Source organism: Rhinoderma darwinii, chromosome 1, assembly GCF_050947455.1.
Source record: "Rhinoderma darwinii isolate aRhiDar2 chromosome 1, aRhiDar2.hap1, whole genome shotgun sequence".
Lineage (NCBI taxonomy): Eukaryota > Metazoa > Chordata > Amphibia > Anura > Rhinodermatidae > Rhinoderma > Rhinoderma darwinii.
The window spans coordinates 111,105,376-111,121,015 of NC_134687.1; the positions used below are offsets into that span (position 1 = coordinate 111,105,376).

Here is a 15,640-nt window from a genome sequence, read left to right on the forward strand (position 1 = left end):
TGACGAAGAGTCGTATTGTCATCAAAGAAGGCTGTGCAACTAGACTTCTGTTTCCCGGCAACGCTATAAAAATGTGTGAAAATCTCAGAATAAGCACGACAGGGGACCAGAATATATATTAGCGAGTGTACTCACATACTGCAGTGAGTACACTGCTATTAAGTTTAGTCCACACCTAACACCTTTAAGGCATGCACACAGCAGAGTCATGTTTTTACGAAGCCTGTACAGAGGTACCGTACAGAGTCCCTGCAACTAGGGAACAATATTTAAGCGTCTGTTGGAGGATGCAAACATTTTAACAGAAGAAAACCTCTGTATGTAATGTCAGGCATGCAATAGTACAGTAGGATCCCATGCACTACTATGGCTGCCATATTACAACTCTGTACAACTTGGAGGTTTTATAGAGCAGTAATACGCTTATGTAAAAGAGCCCTTAACCCCATTCTGACATCTGCCATATATATATATATGGCGGAGGTTGTGTCGGTGAGTATGGAGCGGGTTCACGGGCCGAGCCTGCTTCATAAGACGAGAGCATAGGCTGTATGTTCGAGCCGTCACTACAGAATAACAAGCGGTTCCCGATCACGCTAATTTAACCCCTTAAGTGCCACGGTCAATAATGACATCTATGCCATTAGAAGCAGCCCATGGTTGTTATGGCACCATGGGTCTTCCATCTTTGTAGTCCTCCAGCAGGGCTTAATAGGAGCCTGTTAGAATGCCAATATACTGCAATAAATTAGTATTGCAGTATATCATGCAAGCGATCATTGGTTCAAGTCCCCTAGGGGGACTAATAAACAAAGTTAAACTCAGTTAAATAAAGTTTTCTCAATTAAGTATTCACTGAGGGACACATTACCATGGGTATAGGCTGCTGTCACTAGGAGGCTGACACTAGGTAAATATATAAAAATGTGTGGCTCTGCCCATGCTATACCATCTGCTAAGCGTTCAGCTCCTCAGTTTTAGCCTAGTGTCCGTAGGAGGCAGACATGTCCTGCACTGCAGGCAATTCTTCTAGATTTTTTATTTTAATTTTGATCAGATCATAAGGGTTTTGACAAATTGTTTTCTGATGCATGGAAACACCCTGACCGGTCTATGCACGTTTCCCAGAGTGCAGACTATATGTTTCCTTTCTTTAATGAGTGCATTGCCAAATGATCAGTTCACCCCAAGATAGATGCCCCCATGGCCCAGCTTTATAAAAATACTACCTTACCGGTTGCAGATGCTTCCGCCTTAAAGGATCCAGTTGATGCCAAAGTGGAGTCAATGGCAAAAGCCACTTTGAGCGCGGTCGTGGCTTCAGTCAGACCAATTTTTTGCCAGCATGTTGGGTTAGCTTGGCTAGTATTAAACTAGCTACTCAACTACAGGACGCCATTAATTCAGGGGACTCTCAAGTAGATACTTCCCTGCTAGCTGCACAGCTTTTGCAGATGTCTAAATATATCTGTAATGTCTCCGTCCAATCTGCCCAAAGGCTGGCTAAGGCCATGGCTAATGCAGTAGCTGTCCGCAGGGCCAGTTTGACTAAGAACTGGGATACTGACAGTGCCTCTAGGAAGAAGGTTTTCGCCCTTCCATTTACCCAGGATCTCCTTTATGGACCTTATCAGGTCCAAATCATTTCAGAGGCTACAGGACGAAGGAGTACTTTACTTCTGCAACGTCATCAAAGATGATGACCAGTTCCCTCAGTCACAAGACAAAGATGGTTTAGTTAATTTCGGCCCCAGGTCAGAGGAAGAACTCACGTGACTCCCGTCTCTTCTGAACGCAGAGACCTTCCTTCCGGTCTAGAATCTCCTGGCAGCCCTGCAACAGACCTGCTAGACCTGCTCCAGCACAGCTGACTTCCACAGCCTAAAAATTCGCCCTCATTCGAGCTGCTCCCTTGGGTGGGGGGATGGCTGCTCTCCTTCCAGGAGACATGGCTGGAAAACATCAAAGACGCATGGGTGCGGGAGGTTGTGTCGACAGGCTACAAATTAGAGTTTTCTTCTCGCCCTCCAGTGCGATTTTTCCTGTCAACACCCCCTCGGTTCGCCTCCAGGACCCAAGCTTTTTTTCAAGCCATTCAAAGTCTCCTCCATCAAGAAGTAATTGTCCCAGTACCAACTCCAGAACTGTTCAAAGGGTTTTATTCAAACCTTTTCTCAGTAAAAAAGAAGGACGGATCTCTTCGACCCATTTTGAATCTAAAACGTAAAAAAATCGACATGTGAAGATTCGAAGGTTTCGCATGGAGTCTCTGCGATTGGTAGTCGCTTCCTTGGAGGTCAACGAGTTCCTGTCCTTAATAGACATCAAGGATACTTATTTTTATGTTGCCATTGCTCAAGTACATCAGCATTTCCTGCGCTTTGAAGTAGGTTCCGAGCATTTGCAGTTTGTGGCCCTCCCCTTCAGCTAGCCAAGGCTCCAAGGGTCTTCACCAAGGTCATAGGGGTGCTCATGGTTCTCCTCAGATCAAGGGGGATAGTGGTTATCCCATATTTGGACGATCTTCTGGGGAAGGCACCATCCAAACAGGACAACTTGCACAGTCTCAGCATTGCACCAAGTCACCTCTCACTCCTTCTCGGAGAATGAAATTTCTAGGGATGGTCCTGGATACACAGGCAGCCAGGGTATTCTTACCCAAGGATAGGATCACCACTCTCGGAAAGGGAGTGACATTACTCTGCAGGAAAGCTCCTTGCCCAATCAGATTCTGCATGAAAGTCTTGGGAACGATAGTCTCAACCTTCGAGGCAGTCCCATTTGCTCAATTTCACTCCCAATCTCTGTAGCTGGCAATTCTATCTAGTTAGGACAAGTCTCCAGACTCCTTTTGATCTTATGATCAGTCTGCCACCTTCAGTCAAGAAGGAGCAGGTGTGGTGGATGTCTTTCCCCAACATCTCTCAGGGATAACCCTTCACAACTCTCCACTGGCAAGTCATCAGAGTAGACGTCAGTTTGGTGGTCTTTGGCTGCCTCACAGTCCAGGGCACCTGGTCCGACCCGGAAGCTCAGCTCAAGATCAAAATCTTGGACCTGAGGGCCATCTTCCTGGCCCTGTCTCACTGGACATCTCATTTCCAGGGTCTTTCAGTGCGGATACAGAAAGACTATTCTACAGCAGTCTCATACCTCAATCATTAGGGAGGTACAAGGAGCAGGAGTGTATGAAAGGAATCCGCCAGGATCATTCGCTGGGCAGAACAAAATGTCTCAGCAATTTCAGCAGTGCACATCTGAGGAATAGACAACTGGGAGGCGGATTAGTCAAGAAAGCCTGGATCCCAGATGATGGTCTCTTTATCCAGAGATTTTTCACTGCATTTGCATTCGGTGGAGCTTCCAGGATGTAGATCTCTTTGCCTCTCACCTCAATCACAAGTGCCCGGACTACATCACCAGAACCAGGGACCCCAAGGCCAAAGGGAGCAGTGGCTCTGGTTCAGCCCTGGTCATCCTTCAACCTCCTTAATCTTTTTCTGCCCCTTCCACTTCTGCCTCGAGTGCTGAAAAGGGTCAAGGACGCAGGAATCCCATCCATTGTAGTGGCCCTAGACTGGCCTCGCAGAGCTTGGTATGCGGATCTCATGCTCTGTTAGCAGACGCCCTGTGGCCACTTCCTCTGCAGCACGACCTCTTTTCCGAAGGTCCAGTGTTCCACTCTGCTTTACTTCAGCTGCGTTTAATGGCTTAACTGTTGAAACCACAGTTTTGAAGTCCAAAGGTTTCTCTGATCCGGTCATTCAGACCATGATTAAGGCCCGGAAGACTCAATCCCAAAGGATTTACCATCGTACTTGTTTGGCTTATTTTAAGTGGTGTGAATCCCATCAGTATCATTTTTTCTATCCCGCAAATTCTGGCTTTCCTCCAGGTGGGTTCGGATCAAGGCTCAGATTGGCTAAAAGTGCAGGTTTCAGCCCTATCTATTCTTTTTCATCACATTTTGGCTTTCCCCGCTTCAATTAAGACTTATTTGCAGGAAGTCGCACATTGTGCTTCTCCTTATAGGTCTCCTCTGGAATCTTGGGTACCCAATCTGGTCCTTGATGCTCTGCAGGCATCACACTTTGAACCTTTGCAGGAAGTTTCGTAGAGTTTCTGAACTGGCAGCATTGTGCTGCAAACCTCCGTTTACATTTTTTCATAGGGACAATGTGGTGCTATGACTGGTGCCATTCTTCCTTTCTAAGGTGGTTTCCTCCTTCCATCTTAATGAGGACGTTGTCCTTCCTTCATTTTATACTAAACCTTCTCATCCTTGAGAATGAGCCTTACATTGCTTGGATGTCCTTAGAGCCCTTTGAGTCTACATTGCAGCTACAAAGTGCTTCTGGAAGTCGGACTCCCTATTTGTTGTTTCTGAGGATGGCCTGGCCTCAAAGGCCACCATTGCTAGCTGGATACGGTTGGGCATTAAAAAAGCCTACTCTACTAAGACTAGCAAACGTTCCGGGTCACTTTTCATTCTACTAGGGCCGTTGGGGCCACCTGGGCGGTGCAGCATCAGGCTTCTGCCTTTCAGGTCTGTAAAGCTGCCACCTGGTCCTTGTTACATACTTTTTCGAGGTTTTACCGGCACCATTCTTTGGTCTCTGCCAAAGTCTCTGAGTTTGGGTCAGATGGTATTGCAAGCAGTCGTGGTTTAGGCTACTCGCATGGCTATGATTCTTTTTTTCCCACCCTAAGGGACTGCTTTAGGACGTCCCATGGTACTGTGTCCCCTAGTGAATACTTTAACAAGAAAAGAAGATTTTTTTACTTACCAGTAAAATCCCTTTCTCGTTTAATTCACAGGGGGACACAGATTCCACACGATTTCTTTATTGTTATATTTTTGGGCTTCTTGAGGTTACTTTTCTCATTGGAAACATTTTGTGTTAAACCTTCTCTGCTCTCCTACAGCTCTTGGTACAAACTGGGGAGCTGAGTGCTCAGCAGAGGGTACAGCCTACTGGACAGAGCCACACATTTTTCTTATATTTACCTAGCGTCAGCCTCATAGTGACAGCGGCCTATACCTATGGTACTGTGTCCCCCAGTGAATTAAATGAGAAAGGTATTTTACTGGTAAGTACAAAAATCCTGTTTTTCTTGATATATAAAAAAAATCGAATATTAAAAGTAAAAAGATAAAACCTTTTTCCTATGCAAAAGCAATGTAAAAATGTTTTAATAAATAACATAACTGGTATTGCCGTGTCTTTAAAAGTATGAACTATTTCAATATAAAATTATTTAACCCACACCGTTAACGGCGTAAATTTTTTTTAACTATCAGAATCGTTGTTTTTTTTTTGTCACCTCATCTCTCACAAAAAAAATGAAATAAAAAGTGATCAAAAAGTAATGTACCCCAAAATGGTACCAATAGAAACTACAGCTTTGCCCCCAAAAAATAAGCCCTCATTCTGCTCAATCAACGGAAAACTAGTTATGGTGCTAAGAATATGGAGACACAAAACAATTCTTTTTTTTTCCTTGTAAAAGTAGTAACGCATAAGAAGAACGATATAAATTTGCTATATCCGTTATTTTATAATAAATTTAGCGTGTTGTTTTTACTGCACGGTGAACGCCGTAAAAACTAAACCCAAAAAACAATGGAAGAATCACTGTTCTTCCCATTTCACCCCACAAAGATTTTTTTTTCCAGTTTCCCAGCACATTATATCAAACATTAAATGGTGTCGTAAAAAACTACAACTCATCCCGCAAAAAAAAGCCCTCATACAGTTATATTGACGGAAAAATAAAACAGTTATGGCTTCTGAAAGGTGGGGAGGAAAAAGCGAAAATTTGAAATATGAAAAATGGCTGCGGAGGGAAGGGATACCTAATACTTATTCCCTATTAAGTAAACAATTGCCTAAACCATTTAAGTGAGTAAATAAATTAATAAATATATACAGATTGTTCTATACAACAAGAAATGCTAATTTGTACACAAGTATAACGTATACCTCAACAAATGGCCAAGTGCTATAACATGTTTATTTTTTTTATTTTTTAGGCAAGCAGTCCAACCACAGGTACAGCCCCTAGGAGCCACTCACAAACATCTGTCTGTCCATCAACTCAGGATATATGTAGGTACGTAAACAGTATGATGTACAATTTCTAAATGACAAAACGAGTAGTGACTTTGAGGTACTATAATATAATTATTTTCTTTATTTAATTAACAACCCTATGCACCTAGTTTCTCATCATTTCATGCATATTCTTATGTTGTTGCTCCATATATCATTATTTTTCATCTTTTCTTTTCTTTCATTATTTTTGCATGTCCTTTGGTCATGGATTTATATTTTTAGAACTGCCTTGCTTGATGTTTCAGAAGATGACTTTAACCCTACTACACCTGTCATGCCAATTGCACGTTCTGGTAGAGAGTATGATAGAAAACAAGTAAAAAGAAGGATTAGGCGTAAAAGAGCAAGTTGCTCCACCTGTGCCCAAACAGCAAAGCAAAGAAGCACACAACTTATTGAAGCAACACAAAAACTAGATGTGATTGACACAGACTCTTCAACAGATGAAAAACAATGGGCTACAAGAGTAAGACAAATAGAAAATCCAAAACCCCATAAAAAAGGAAGAAAACAGTATAAATCACACCAAAATTATGATGGTTCTTCAGACTCTAATGCCATTGAAATGGTTCCTCTTAGTTCGATAGATTCAAATGTACAAAAATTAAATCAACCTCATCGTCATCATCATCATCATCATCATCATCATCATCAACAACAGCAGAAGCAACAACAGCAGCAGCACATTAGTAATTTTGCCAACAATTCCTCCTACTACAGAAGAAGAAAACCATCAAAATTCAAAGAATCCAGCATCTCCACATCATCTGGATCATCAGTAGAAACAAAGCGATATCCGAAAAGAAGAGGAAAAAGAAGAGGAAAATCGTGCTGTACTGATACCCAGAAGTGTCATTGTAATTGTACAGAAGATAAAGTTATTAAGAAAAATGTAAGGGAGGAAGGCGCTGGTGCAAAAACCTTGGCGCCAGTCCCTGCTGCCCACTATGAGAGTACTGCTACACCTGTTAACTGTGATGAATGGGATGATGATTTAGAAGTTTGCAGGTCAGTCTTCAACTGTAGTATTTTTGTTGGCAACTCATTTTTTTTATCCTTAATTTGCTTATTTTTATTTACAGCTCATACAAATTCTGTTCCTAAACCTCATAAAAGCATTACAATTTCAGTTAGGTGTGTATCTTGGAGCTCATGTGCCCAATGCAAAATCTGTAACAGGTACCATGTGCCATTTATAATACTGGTGTCTTCATATGTGGCAGAGGGAGCTTTGGTTCTTCGAAGGCACAAGGGCATGGGTGTGACTGCTACCTCTGCACACTCTATAGCTGCACTCCTTATTTTGACCACTGTGTAAACATGAATAAAATATCATATCATACAGAAAGTGGCCAGTGTCACAGTGTCACAGTAATAGTAGACACGATAGAATACAAACAAAAGATGTCAATTCTAGAATACTACAATTTTCTGAAAAATAAATTCAGTATTTAAAATGTAGACTAGATATATTGTTTTCAACATGTCAATCACTTCTGTCAAGTTGTCAAAAATAATTCAAGGATATGTATTTAAATTAAATATTTCGACAGAATTTGGAAGAGTAATTCATATTGAAATAGAATCTATTAATGTATAATTTTTCATGTTAACAAAATGTATTAATTGGTTGAGGTAGGATTATATTACTACAAAAAAGGTGTCGGACGGGAGCCCAATAAAACGTGTGTAGTAAAATATGTGTAGTAAACCAAATACCAATATTACCACCACATAGTGACAATATAGTGGTAGACACCAGTCCTACACAGCAAGACCATATAACTTAAAGGATTTTTACCATCTTAGAAATTTATGGCATATCCACAGGTATTGCCAAAGATGTCTGCTAGATGCGGGTCCCAGCTCTTGGAACCCGCACCTATATCGAGAACTGGTGGCAGAGGCCAGACAGAAACTAGTGGGGAGAGGGCCGCGCGTGCCCACAGCTCACTTTATTCTGTTTAATGGGAATTCTGGAAACAGTCAAGCAAGTGCTGTACAGCTTTTCCATAACAACCATACAACAGAATAGAGAGAGCTGCACACAAGCGCGACCCTTTCTCCACTAGCCTCTGTCTGTATTCTGTAGCAATTTCTTAATATTATTTCCCTTTCCCAGAGTTGGACATTCAGACATTTTTGGCATTTCCTGTGGTTATGCTATAAATATCTAAGATGGAAAAACCCCTTTCATACAGTAAAATGAAATACAGAGACTCACCGATGACGTCTTCTCAGATTGGAGTAATTTACTTTTTCCTTTTCTTCTTCATCCGGCTCAGAATGCCATGACGTCGTCTCCCGGCTACAAATTGCCTCTGCAGAATTTGCAACACAAACATCTTTTTCTCCTCGCATTTATAGCAGTCCCCCACCTATTGCCCACCCTCTAAGAAAAACTCACCATTTATAGTGCACCAGATGGATATAATGCCCCCTCTAGGTGCCACACACAATAATAGTACCCCCCTTTAGGTTCCACACAATAATAGTGCCACACAGCCCCCCTTGTTGAAAGTGCCACACAGCCCCCCTTCTAGATAGTGCCACACATGCCTGTAGATAATGACATCCCCTGTAGATAGTGGCACACGCCGCCCTTGTCGGTAGTGCCACACCCCACCTGTGAATTTTGTTAAAGATGAAATGTTAACCATTTCAACAGTTCACTGATCAGTTTGTAAAATGCACAGATTCTCTCCCATTATTATAATTGTTGTTTTCTACATAAAGTAGAAAGTCTACATAAAAACTGGAAATAGTAATTAATACATTCACAGTTGTCAATAACACAGAATGTCATCCCAACTGAATATTGTAAAAGGTATGTAATAGCGGTAACTTTAATTTGCTATTTGTAAAAATCTAGACCTGGATATTTACATAAGATAGCTGTTAGCTGAATACTCATTTCTGACAGAGACGTATCTTCCGGCAGAAAAAAGGATCAGGCATGTTCCCAAGACATCTGCAATCATGGGACAATTAAGGGGCCTTAATACACATCAGTATGTTGGCAGATCCCCCCCTAAATCAGTTGAATGCACTATCTAATGTGTATGTGCTCCTCAAGATAGGATAAAGAGCCTTAGGGTGTCTACATAAAGACAATTTTGCAACTCCATCCAAAATTCTTTGATTGTTTACAATGCTACAAAAAAATAATCTTCATTTTTTTGCCAGCCTCTATTTGTCTATGAATAGTTAATTATAGGGGTTAATATGATTGTAATGTAGATTAAAGGAATATTATAAGTCACTTATGAGTTGCATGATGACAGTAAAAAAGCATGAAGCCGCAAGCTGAGTACATTTATACAGGTCATGTAATTCTTAGTAATTTATAGTAGAGGGCACATTATTCTTTATAATGCATACCTCAACTGCTATAGAAGTACCCTTGTAAGACACACTGCGGCTGCCCGTTTGCACAGAGCAACCAATCAGGCTTAAGCATTAATTTCTATAAGTGATCTATGAAAATAAAGATGCAGTTGTGATGGGTCAGGATGGGCAATAATGCCAGTCTTCAGGGTTTTTTTTATTTTTTTGAATGCCTTCTATTTCCTGTCCATGGAAACTTTTGAATAACCTTGTAAAAATGTCTGTGCATCATCATATTAACCCCTTCCCGACATTTGACGTACATGTACGTCATGGAAAGCATTGACTTCCCGCAAAATGCCGTACATGTACGTCAAACGTTTGGCACCGGCTCAGAAGCTGAGTCGGTGCCATCATCGTCGGATCTCAGCTGTATCTTACAGCTGACATCCGACTGTAACGGCGGGGACCGAAATTATCTTCGATCCCCGCCATTAACCCCTTAAGTGCAGCGCTCAAACGCGATCGCTGCACTTAAGGTGTTTGCAGCTCATCGGAGCCCCGGCAATGAAATTGCCGGGGTTCCGGTGGCTGCAATGGCAACCGGAGGCCTAATACTGGCCTCCCGGTCTGCCTAGCACCGAAGCCGGTCAAGATCCGCCCGGCGGCGGAGCCTGATCGGCTTCCGTAGCTGCCGGCAAGATGGCGCCGGGTCAGGAGCTGATCCGGCGTCATCAGCGGTGGAGGTCAGCTGTACTGTACAGCTGACATCCACCTGTAACGGCAGGAACCGGAGCTAGCTCCGATCCCTGCCATTAACCCCTTCGATGCAGCAATCGAAAGCGATTGCTGCATCGTAGCGGTTACTAGCAGATCGCCAGCCCTGACAGGCAATCGGGACTGGCGACTGCTGTTATGGCAACAGGAGACACAATGGTCTCCTGCTCTGCCATTACGGAAGCCGATTTAGGCCCCGCCGGGAGGCGAAGCCTAAACGGCTTGCTGTCAGTGAATGACTGACAGATCTAATACATTGCACTACATAGGTAGTGCAATGTATTAGAAAAAAATAAATCTGACCATTGGACCTTCAAGTCCCCTAGTGGGACTTGAGAAAAAGTGTAAAAAAAGTATAAAAAAGTGTAAAAAAAAGTGCAAAAAATAAAAGTTTGAAAACAATAAAAGTTTCAAGTAATCAAATAAAACACAATCCCCCTTTTACTCTTATCAAGTCCTTTATTACTGAAAAATAATAATAAACCATATGTATTTGGTATCGCCACGACCGTAACGACCGGAGGTATCAAAATATTATATTATTTATTGCACGCGGTGAACAGCGTAAAAAAAACCCGTAAAAAACGTTACCAGAGTTTCTGTTTTTTGGTCACTTTGCCCTACAAATATTACAATAAAAAGTGATCAAAAAGTCGCACGTATCCAAAAATGGTACCTATAAAAACTATAGCTCGTCCCGCAAAAAACAAGCCCTCATACACGTCCGTCGACAAAAAAAATTAAAAAGTTATGGTTCTCACAACTTGGCGACAGAAAAAATACATTCTTTTTACAAAAGTTACTTTATTGTGCAAAAAGTTGTAAAACATAAAAAAGTGCTATAAATTAGGTATCGCCGGAATCGTACTGACCCGCAGAATAACGTGAACATGTAGTTTATAATGCGTGGTGAACGCTGTATAAAAAAAACAAAAAAAGCTGTGCCAGAATTGCGTTTTTTTGTTTACCTGGCGTCCCAAAAAATAGGATAAAAGGTGATCAAAAAGTCGCATGTACCCCAAAATGGTACCAATAATAACTACAGCTCGTTCCGCAACAAACCAGCCCTCATACCGCTACGTCTATGAAAAATAAAATTAGTTATGGCTCCAATAAGTCAGGAAATAAAAAAATATGCAGTTGTGCCCGAGGGGAACATTTCTTCTGTTTCAAGAGGCGATTTATCAAGGACCTAAAATTAGGGAACCAGGAAGGGGAGAGCCCAAACATATCCGCTGGAAGCGACGGTGCCCGTATTATACCAGGATAATAATTTCCCAGCAAAATTCCCCAAACTACAAAGGCGCGGAGTGTGGACCAAAAGGGGGATAAGAAAGGATGCCATATATCAGTGCGACACCGGCCTGTGCAGAAAGGATTGCTTCACAGCGTAACACACATCTATGGATTATTTTTATTTTTTTATACCACCTATGCCCCTTATATACTCCGCCCCGCTTACATGTACCCCCACATTATAAAACACCAGCAATACTCAAACAAATATAGTACCAAGAAAAATCCGCTCTCCAAAAGCCAAATGGTGCTCCCTCGGCCCTGAACCCTGCAGCGTCCCCAAACAGCAGTTTCCTTCAACATATATGGCATCGTCATACCCGGGAGAACCCTTTTAACAATTTTTGGGGTGTGTGTCTCCAGCGTCATAAGCTTGGCATGACATATTTGTCACTGAATGGCATATCTAGGGAAAAATATACATTTTTAATTTGCACCATCCGCAGTGCATTCATTTATGGAAAAGACCTGTGGGGTGAAAATGCTCACTACACCCCTTAATCAATGACTTGAGGGGTGCAGTTCCATAGTGGGGGTCACTTATCAGGGGTTTCTTTTTATTATTTCACATCTGAGCGTCTGCAGTTGTGAACCAATACTTTGTAAATCGCCAAATTAGGCCTCCACTCCGCATGGTACTCTTCACTTCTGAGCCCTGTCGTATGTCCAGACAAAAGATTAAGTGCCCCATGTAGGGTGTTTCTAAAACCGGGAAACACCGCATAATAATTAGAGGGCTGTCTCGTTATGGTTGCACAAGCCGGGCACCACATATTGGCATATCTATGGAAAAAAATCCCATTTTCACTCTGCAACATTGAGCGCACACTAATTTCTACAAAACACCTGCAGGGTTAAAATGCTTACTACACCCCTTGGTAAATGCATTGAGGGGTGTAGTTTCCAAAATGGGGTCACTTCTGGCGGGTTTACACTGTTTTGGGCCCACAGGTGCCCAGAAACCAATCCAGCAACATCTGCACTCCAAATGGCGGTCCTTCCCATCTGAGCCCTGCGGTTTGCCCAAACAGCAGTTTATGACCACATATGGGGTATTGCCGTACTCGGGAGAAATAGCTTTACAAATGTTGGGTTCTTTCTTTCCTTTATTTGTTGAGAAAATGAAAAAATTTGCGCTAAAGCTACGTCTTATTGAAGAAAAAGGACTGTTTTTATTTTCACTGCCTAATTCTAATAAATTCTATGAAACATCTGTGGGGTCAAAATGCTCACTACACCCCTAGATGAATTCCTCAAGAGGTGTAGTTTCCTAAATGGAGTCCCTTTTTGGGCGTTTTCATTGTTTTGTCCCCTCAGGGGCTTTGCAAATGTGACTTGGCCGCCGCAAACCATTCCTGCTAAATGTGATCTCAAAAAGCCAAATAGTGCTCTTTCCCTTCTAAGCCCTGCCGTGTGTCTAAACAGCCGTTTATTACCACATGTGGGGTATTGTTTTACTCGGGAGAAATTGCTTTACAAATTTTGTGGTGCTTTTTCTCCTTCAGTCCTTTTGGAAATGAGAAAAAATTAGCTAAACCTACATTTTCTTTGAAAAAATGTAGATTATTATTTTCAGGGCCTACTTCCAATAATTTCTGCAAAAAAACTGGGGTGTCAAATCGCTCACTATACCCCTAGATAATTTCCTCAATGGGTGTAGTTTCCAAAATGGGGTCACTTGTGGGGGGTTTCCACTGTTTTATCCCCTCAGGGGCTTTGTAAATGCGACATGGCCTCCGCAAACCATTCCTGCTAAATGTGAACTCCAAAAGCCAAATAGCGCTCTTTCCCTTCTCAGCCACGCCGTGTGTCCAAACAGCCGTTTATTACCACATGTGGGGTATTGTTTTACTCGGGAGAAATTTCTTTACAAATTTTATGGTGCTTTTTCTCCTTTAGTCCTTGTGGAAATGAAAAAAAATTAGCTAAACCTACATTTTATTTGAAAAAATGTAGATTTTCATTTTCACAGCCTACTTGCAAAAATTTCTGCAAAAAACCTGTGGGGTCAAAATGCTCACTATACCCCTAGATAATTTCCTCAAGGGGTATAGTTTCCAAAATGGGGTCACTTGTTTGGGGTTTCCACTGTTTTGTCACCTCAGGGGCTTTGTAAATGTGACATGGCCTCCGCAAACCATTCCTGCTAAATGTGAACTCCAAAAGCCAAATAGCGCTCTTTCCCTTCTCAGCCACGCCGTGTCTCCAAACAACCGTTTATTACCACATGTGAGGTATTGTTTTACTCGTGAGAAATTGCTTTACAAATTTTGCGGTGCTTTTTCTCCTTTAGTCCTTGTGGAAATGAGAAAAAAAATCGCTAAACCTACATTTTCTTTGAAGAAATGTTGATTTTAATTTTCACGGCCTACTTCCAATAATTTCTGTAAAAAACCTGTGCGGTCAAAATGCTCACTACACCCCTAGATAATTTCCTTGAGGTGTCTAGTTTCCCAGATGGGGTCACTTTTGGTTGATTTTGACTGTTTTGGCACCGCAAGAGCCCTTCAAACCTGACATGGTGCCTAAAATATATTCTAACAAAAATAAGGCCCCAAAATCCACTAGGTGCTCCTTTGCTTCTGAGGCTGGTGCTTCAGTCCAGTAGTACGCTACGGCCACATGTGGGATATTTCCTAAAACTGCAGAAACTGGGCAACAAATATTGAGTTGCATTTATCTGGTAAAACCTTCTGTTTTATAAAAAAAATTGTATTAAAAATGTATTTCTGCAGAAAAATATTTCCACGAAGTACAGTAAAAAATTGTGTAGTACCGTGTTAGCCAGAGACAATATGAAATGTTAAATACTTTTGTGTCAAAAAAGACAAAAGTATAATAGGTATGATACCTTTATTGGCTAACCATAAAAGTTCTATATGCGGCTTTCAGAGCACAGAGGCCCCTTCTTCAGGCAGTTTACAAATGAATGACTTAGAAAAAAGCACAACATTTAGATGTTACACAAAGACAATTAGTACATGAGGTGATACATCATTAAGATAAGCTGGGGCAATAAAACTGAGGTTATAGAGGTGATGACTTAGGAGTTAAGGCATCTGGAGTCAGTCTGATGGGGGACGTGACGTGTGTCCATGTAGTGGCTCATAAATCCTGGTGTTAGATTGAGGCCTTGTGTCAATGACTGGAATTTTATCATCATCTTGAATTCCCAAATTTTTCTTTCTCTGTTGTTTTTAAAATGACCCTTCAGAATGAGTACCTTTAAATCTGCCAAACTGTGGTCTGGTCCAGAGAAGTGTTTTCCCACGGGTGTATCCACCTCCTGTTTTATTGTATGTCTGTGAAGATTCATCCTGGTTTGTAGTTTTTGTATTGTTTCTCCAATGTAGATTCCTTTATTGATGCACCTTGTACACAGGATCATGTACACTACATTGGAGGATGTACAGGAGAACGTGCCAGTGATTTTATAGTCCTGCTGCGTGTTTGGTATCTGGATGGTGTTTGATGACCAGATGTTGGTACAGGTCTTGCATTTTCTACTGTTGCAAGGAAAAGTGCCAGTCTCTGATGGTGGTGAGAGGGCACTTCTGACCAGGAGATTCCTTAGGTTTGGTGGCTGTTTGTATGCAAGGAGTGGTAAATCTGGGAATATTTCCTTCAGTTTATTGTCTTTGTTAAATATAGGTTGGAGATCAGCAGCAATTTTCCTCAAGATGTTCATTTGGGGGTTGTATATGACCACTAGGGGAACCCTGCTGTTGTCTTCCTTCTTTTTGTACTCCAGAAGATTGCTCCTTGGAATTCTTGTTGCTCTGTAGATCTGATCATCTATAATCCTTGGATGGTATCCCTGTTGTAAGAATGTATTCCTCAGTGATAGCAGGTGTTGTTTTGTGTCTTCACAGTCTGAACAGATCCGTATGTATCGCAGAGCCTGGCTGTAGATGATGGATTTCTTTATGTGTCTCGGATGGAAGCTGTTCCATCTCAGATATGCTGGACGGCCTGTAGGTTTATGGTAGATTGTTGTTTGTATGGTATTGTCTCTCATGTATATGCTCATGTCCAGAAAATGTATTTGAGATGTAGAGTAGTTGAGAGTGAGTTTGATGGTAGGATGGAACTTGTTGAAGTTTTTATGGAAAGAAAGCAGTTCA

At 41.7% G+C, this 15,640-nt stretch overlaps 1 protein-coding gene across 3 annotated transcripts in view; it reads left to right on the top strand.

Moving 5' to 3' along the window:
* MARCHF1 (membrane associated ring-CH-type finger 1) overlaps nucleotides 1-15,640 on the top strand; it is a 312,223-nt gene that overhangs the window by 158,703 nt on the left and 137,880 nt on the right. For 2 of the 3 annotated variants that reach the window (XM_075860277.1, XM_075860276.1), the window contains 2 exons: nucleotides 6,035-6,114; nucleotides 6,837-7,124. In XM_075860277.1, coding sequence (XP_075716392.1) covers nucleotides 6,035-6,114; nucleotides 6,837-7,124 — 368 coding nt within the window. The remainder of the gene's footprint in view (nucleotides 1-6,034; nucleotides 6,115-6,836; nucleotides 7,125-15,640) is intronic. The other variant, XM_075860278.1, reaches the window with a different exon arrangement.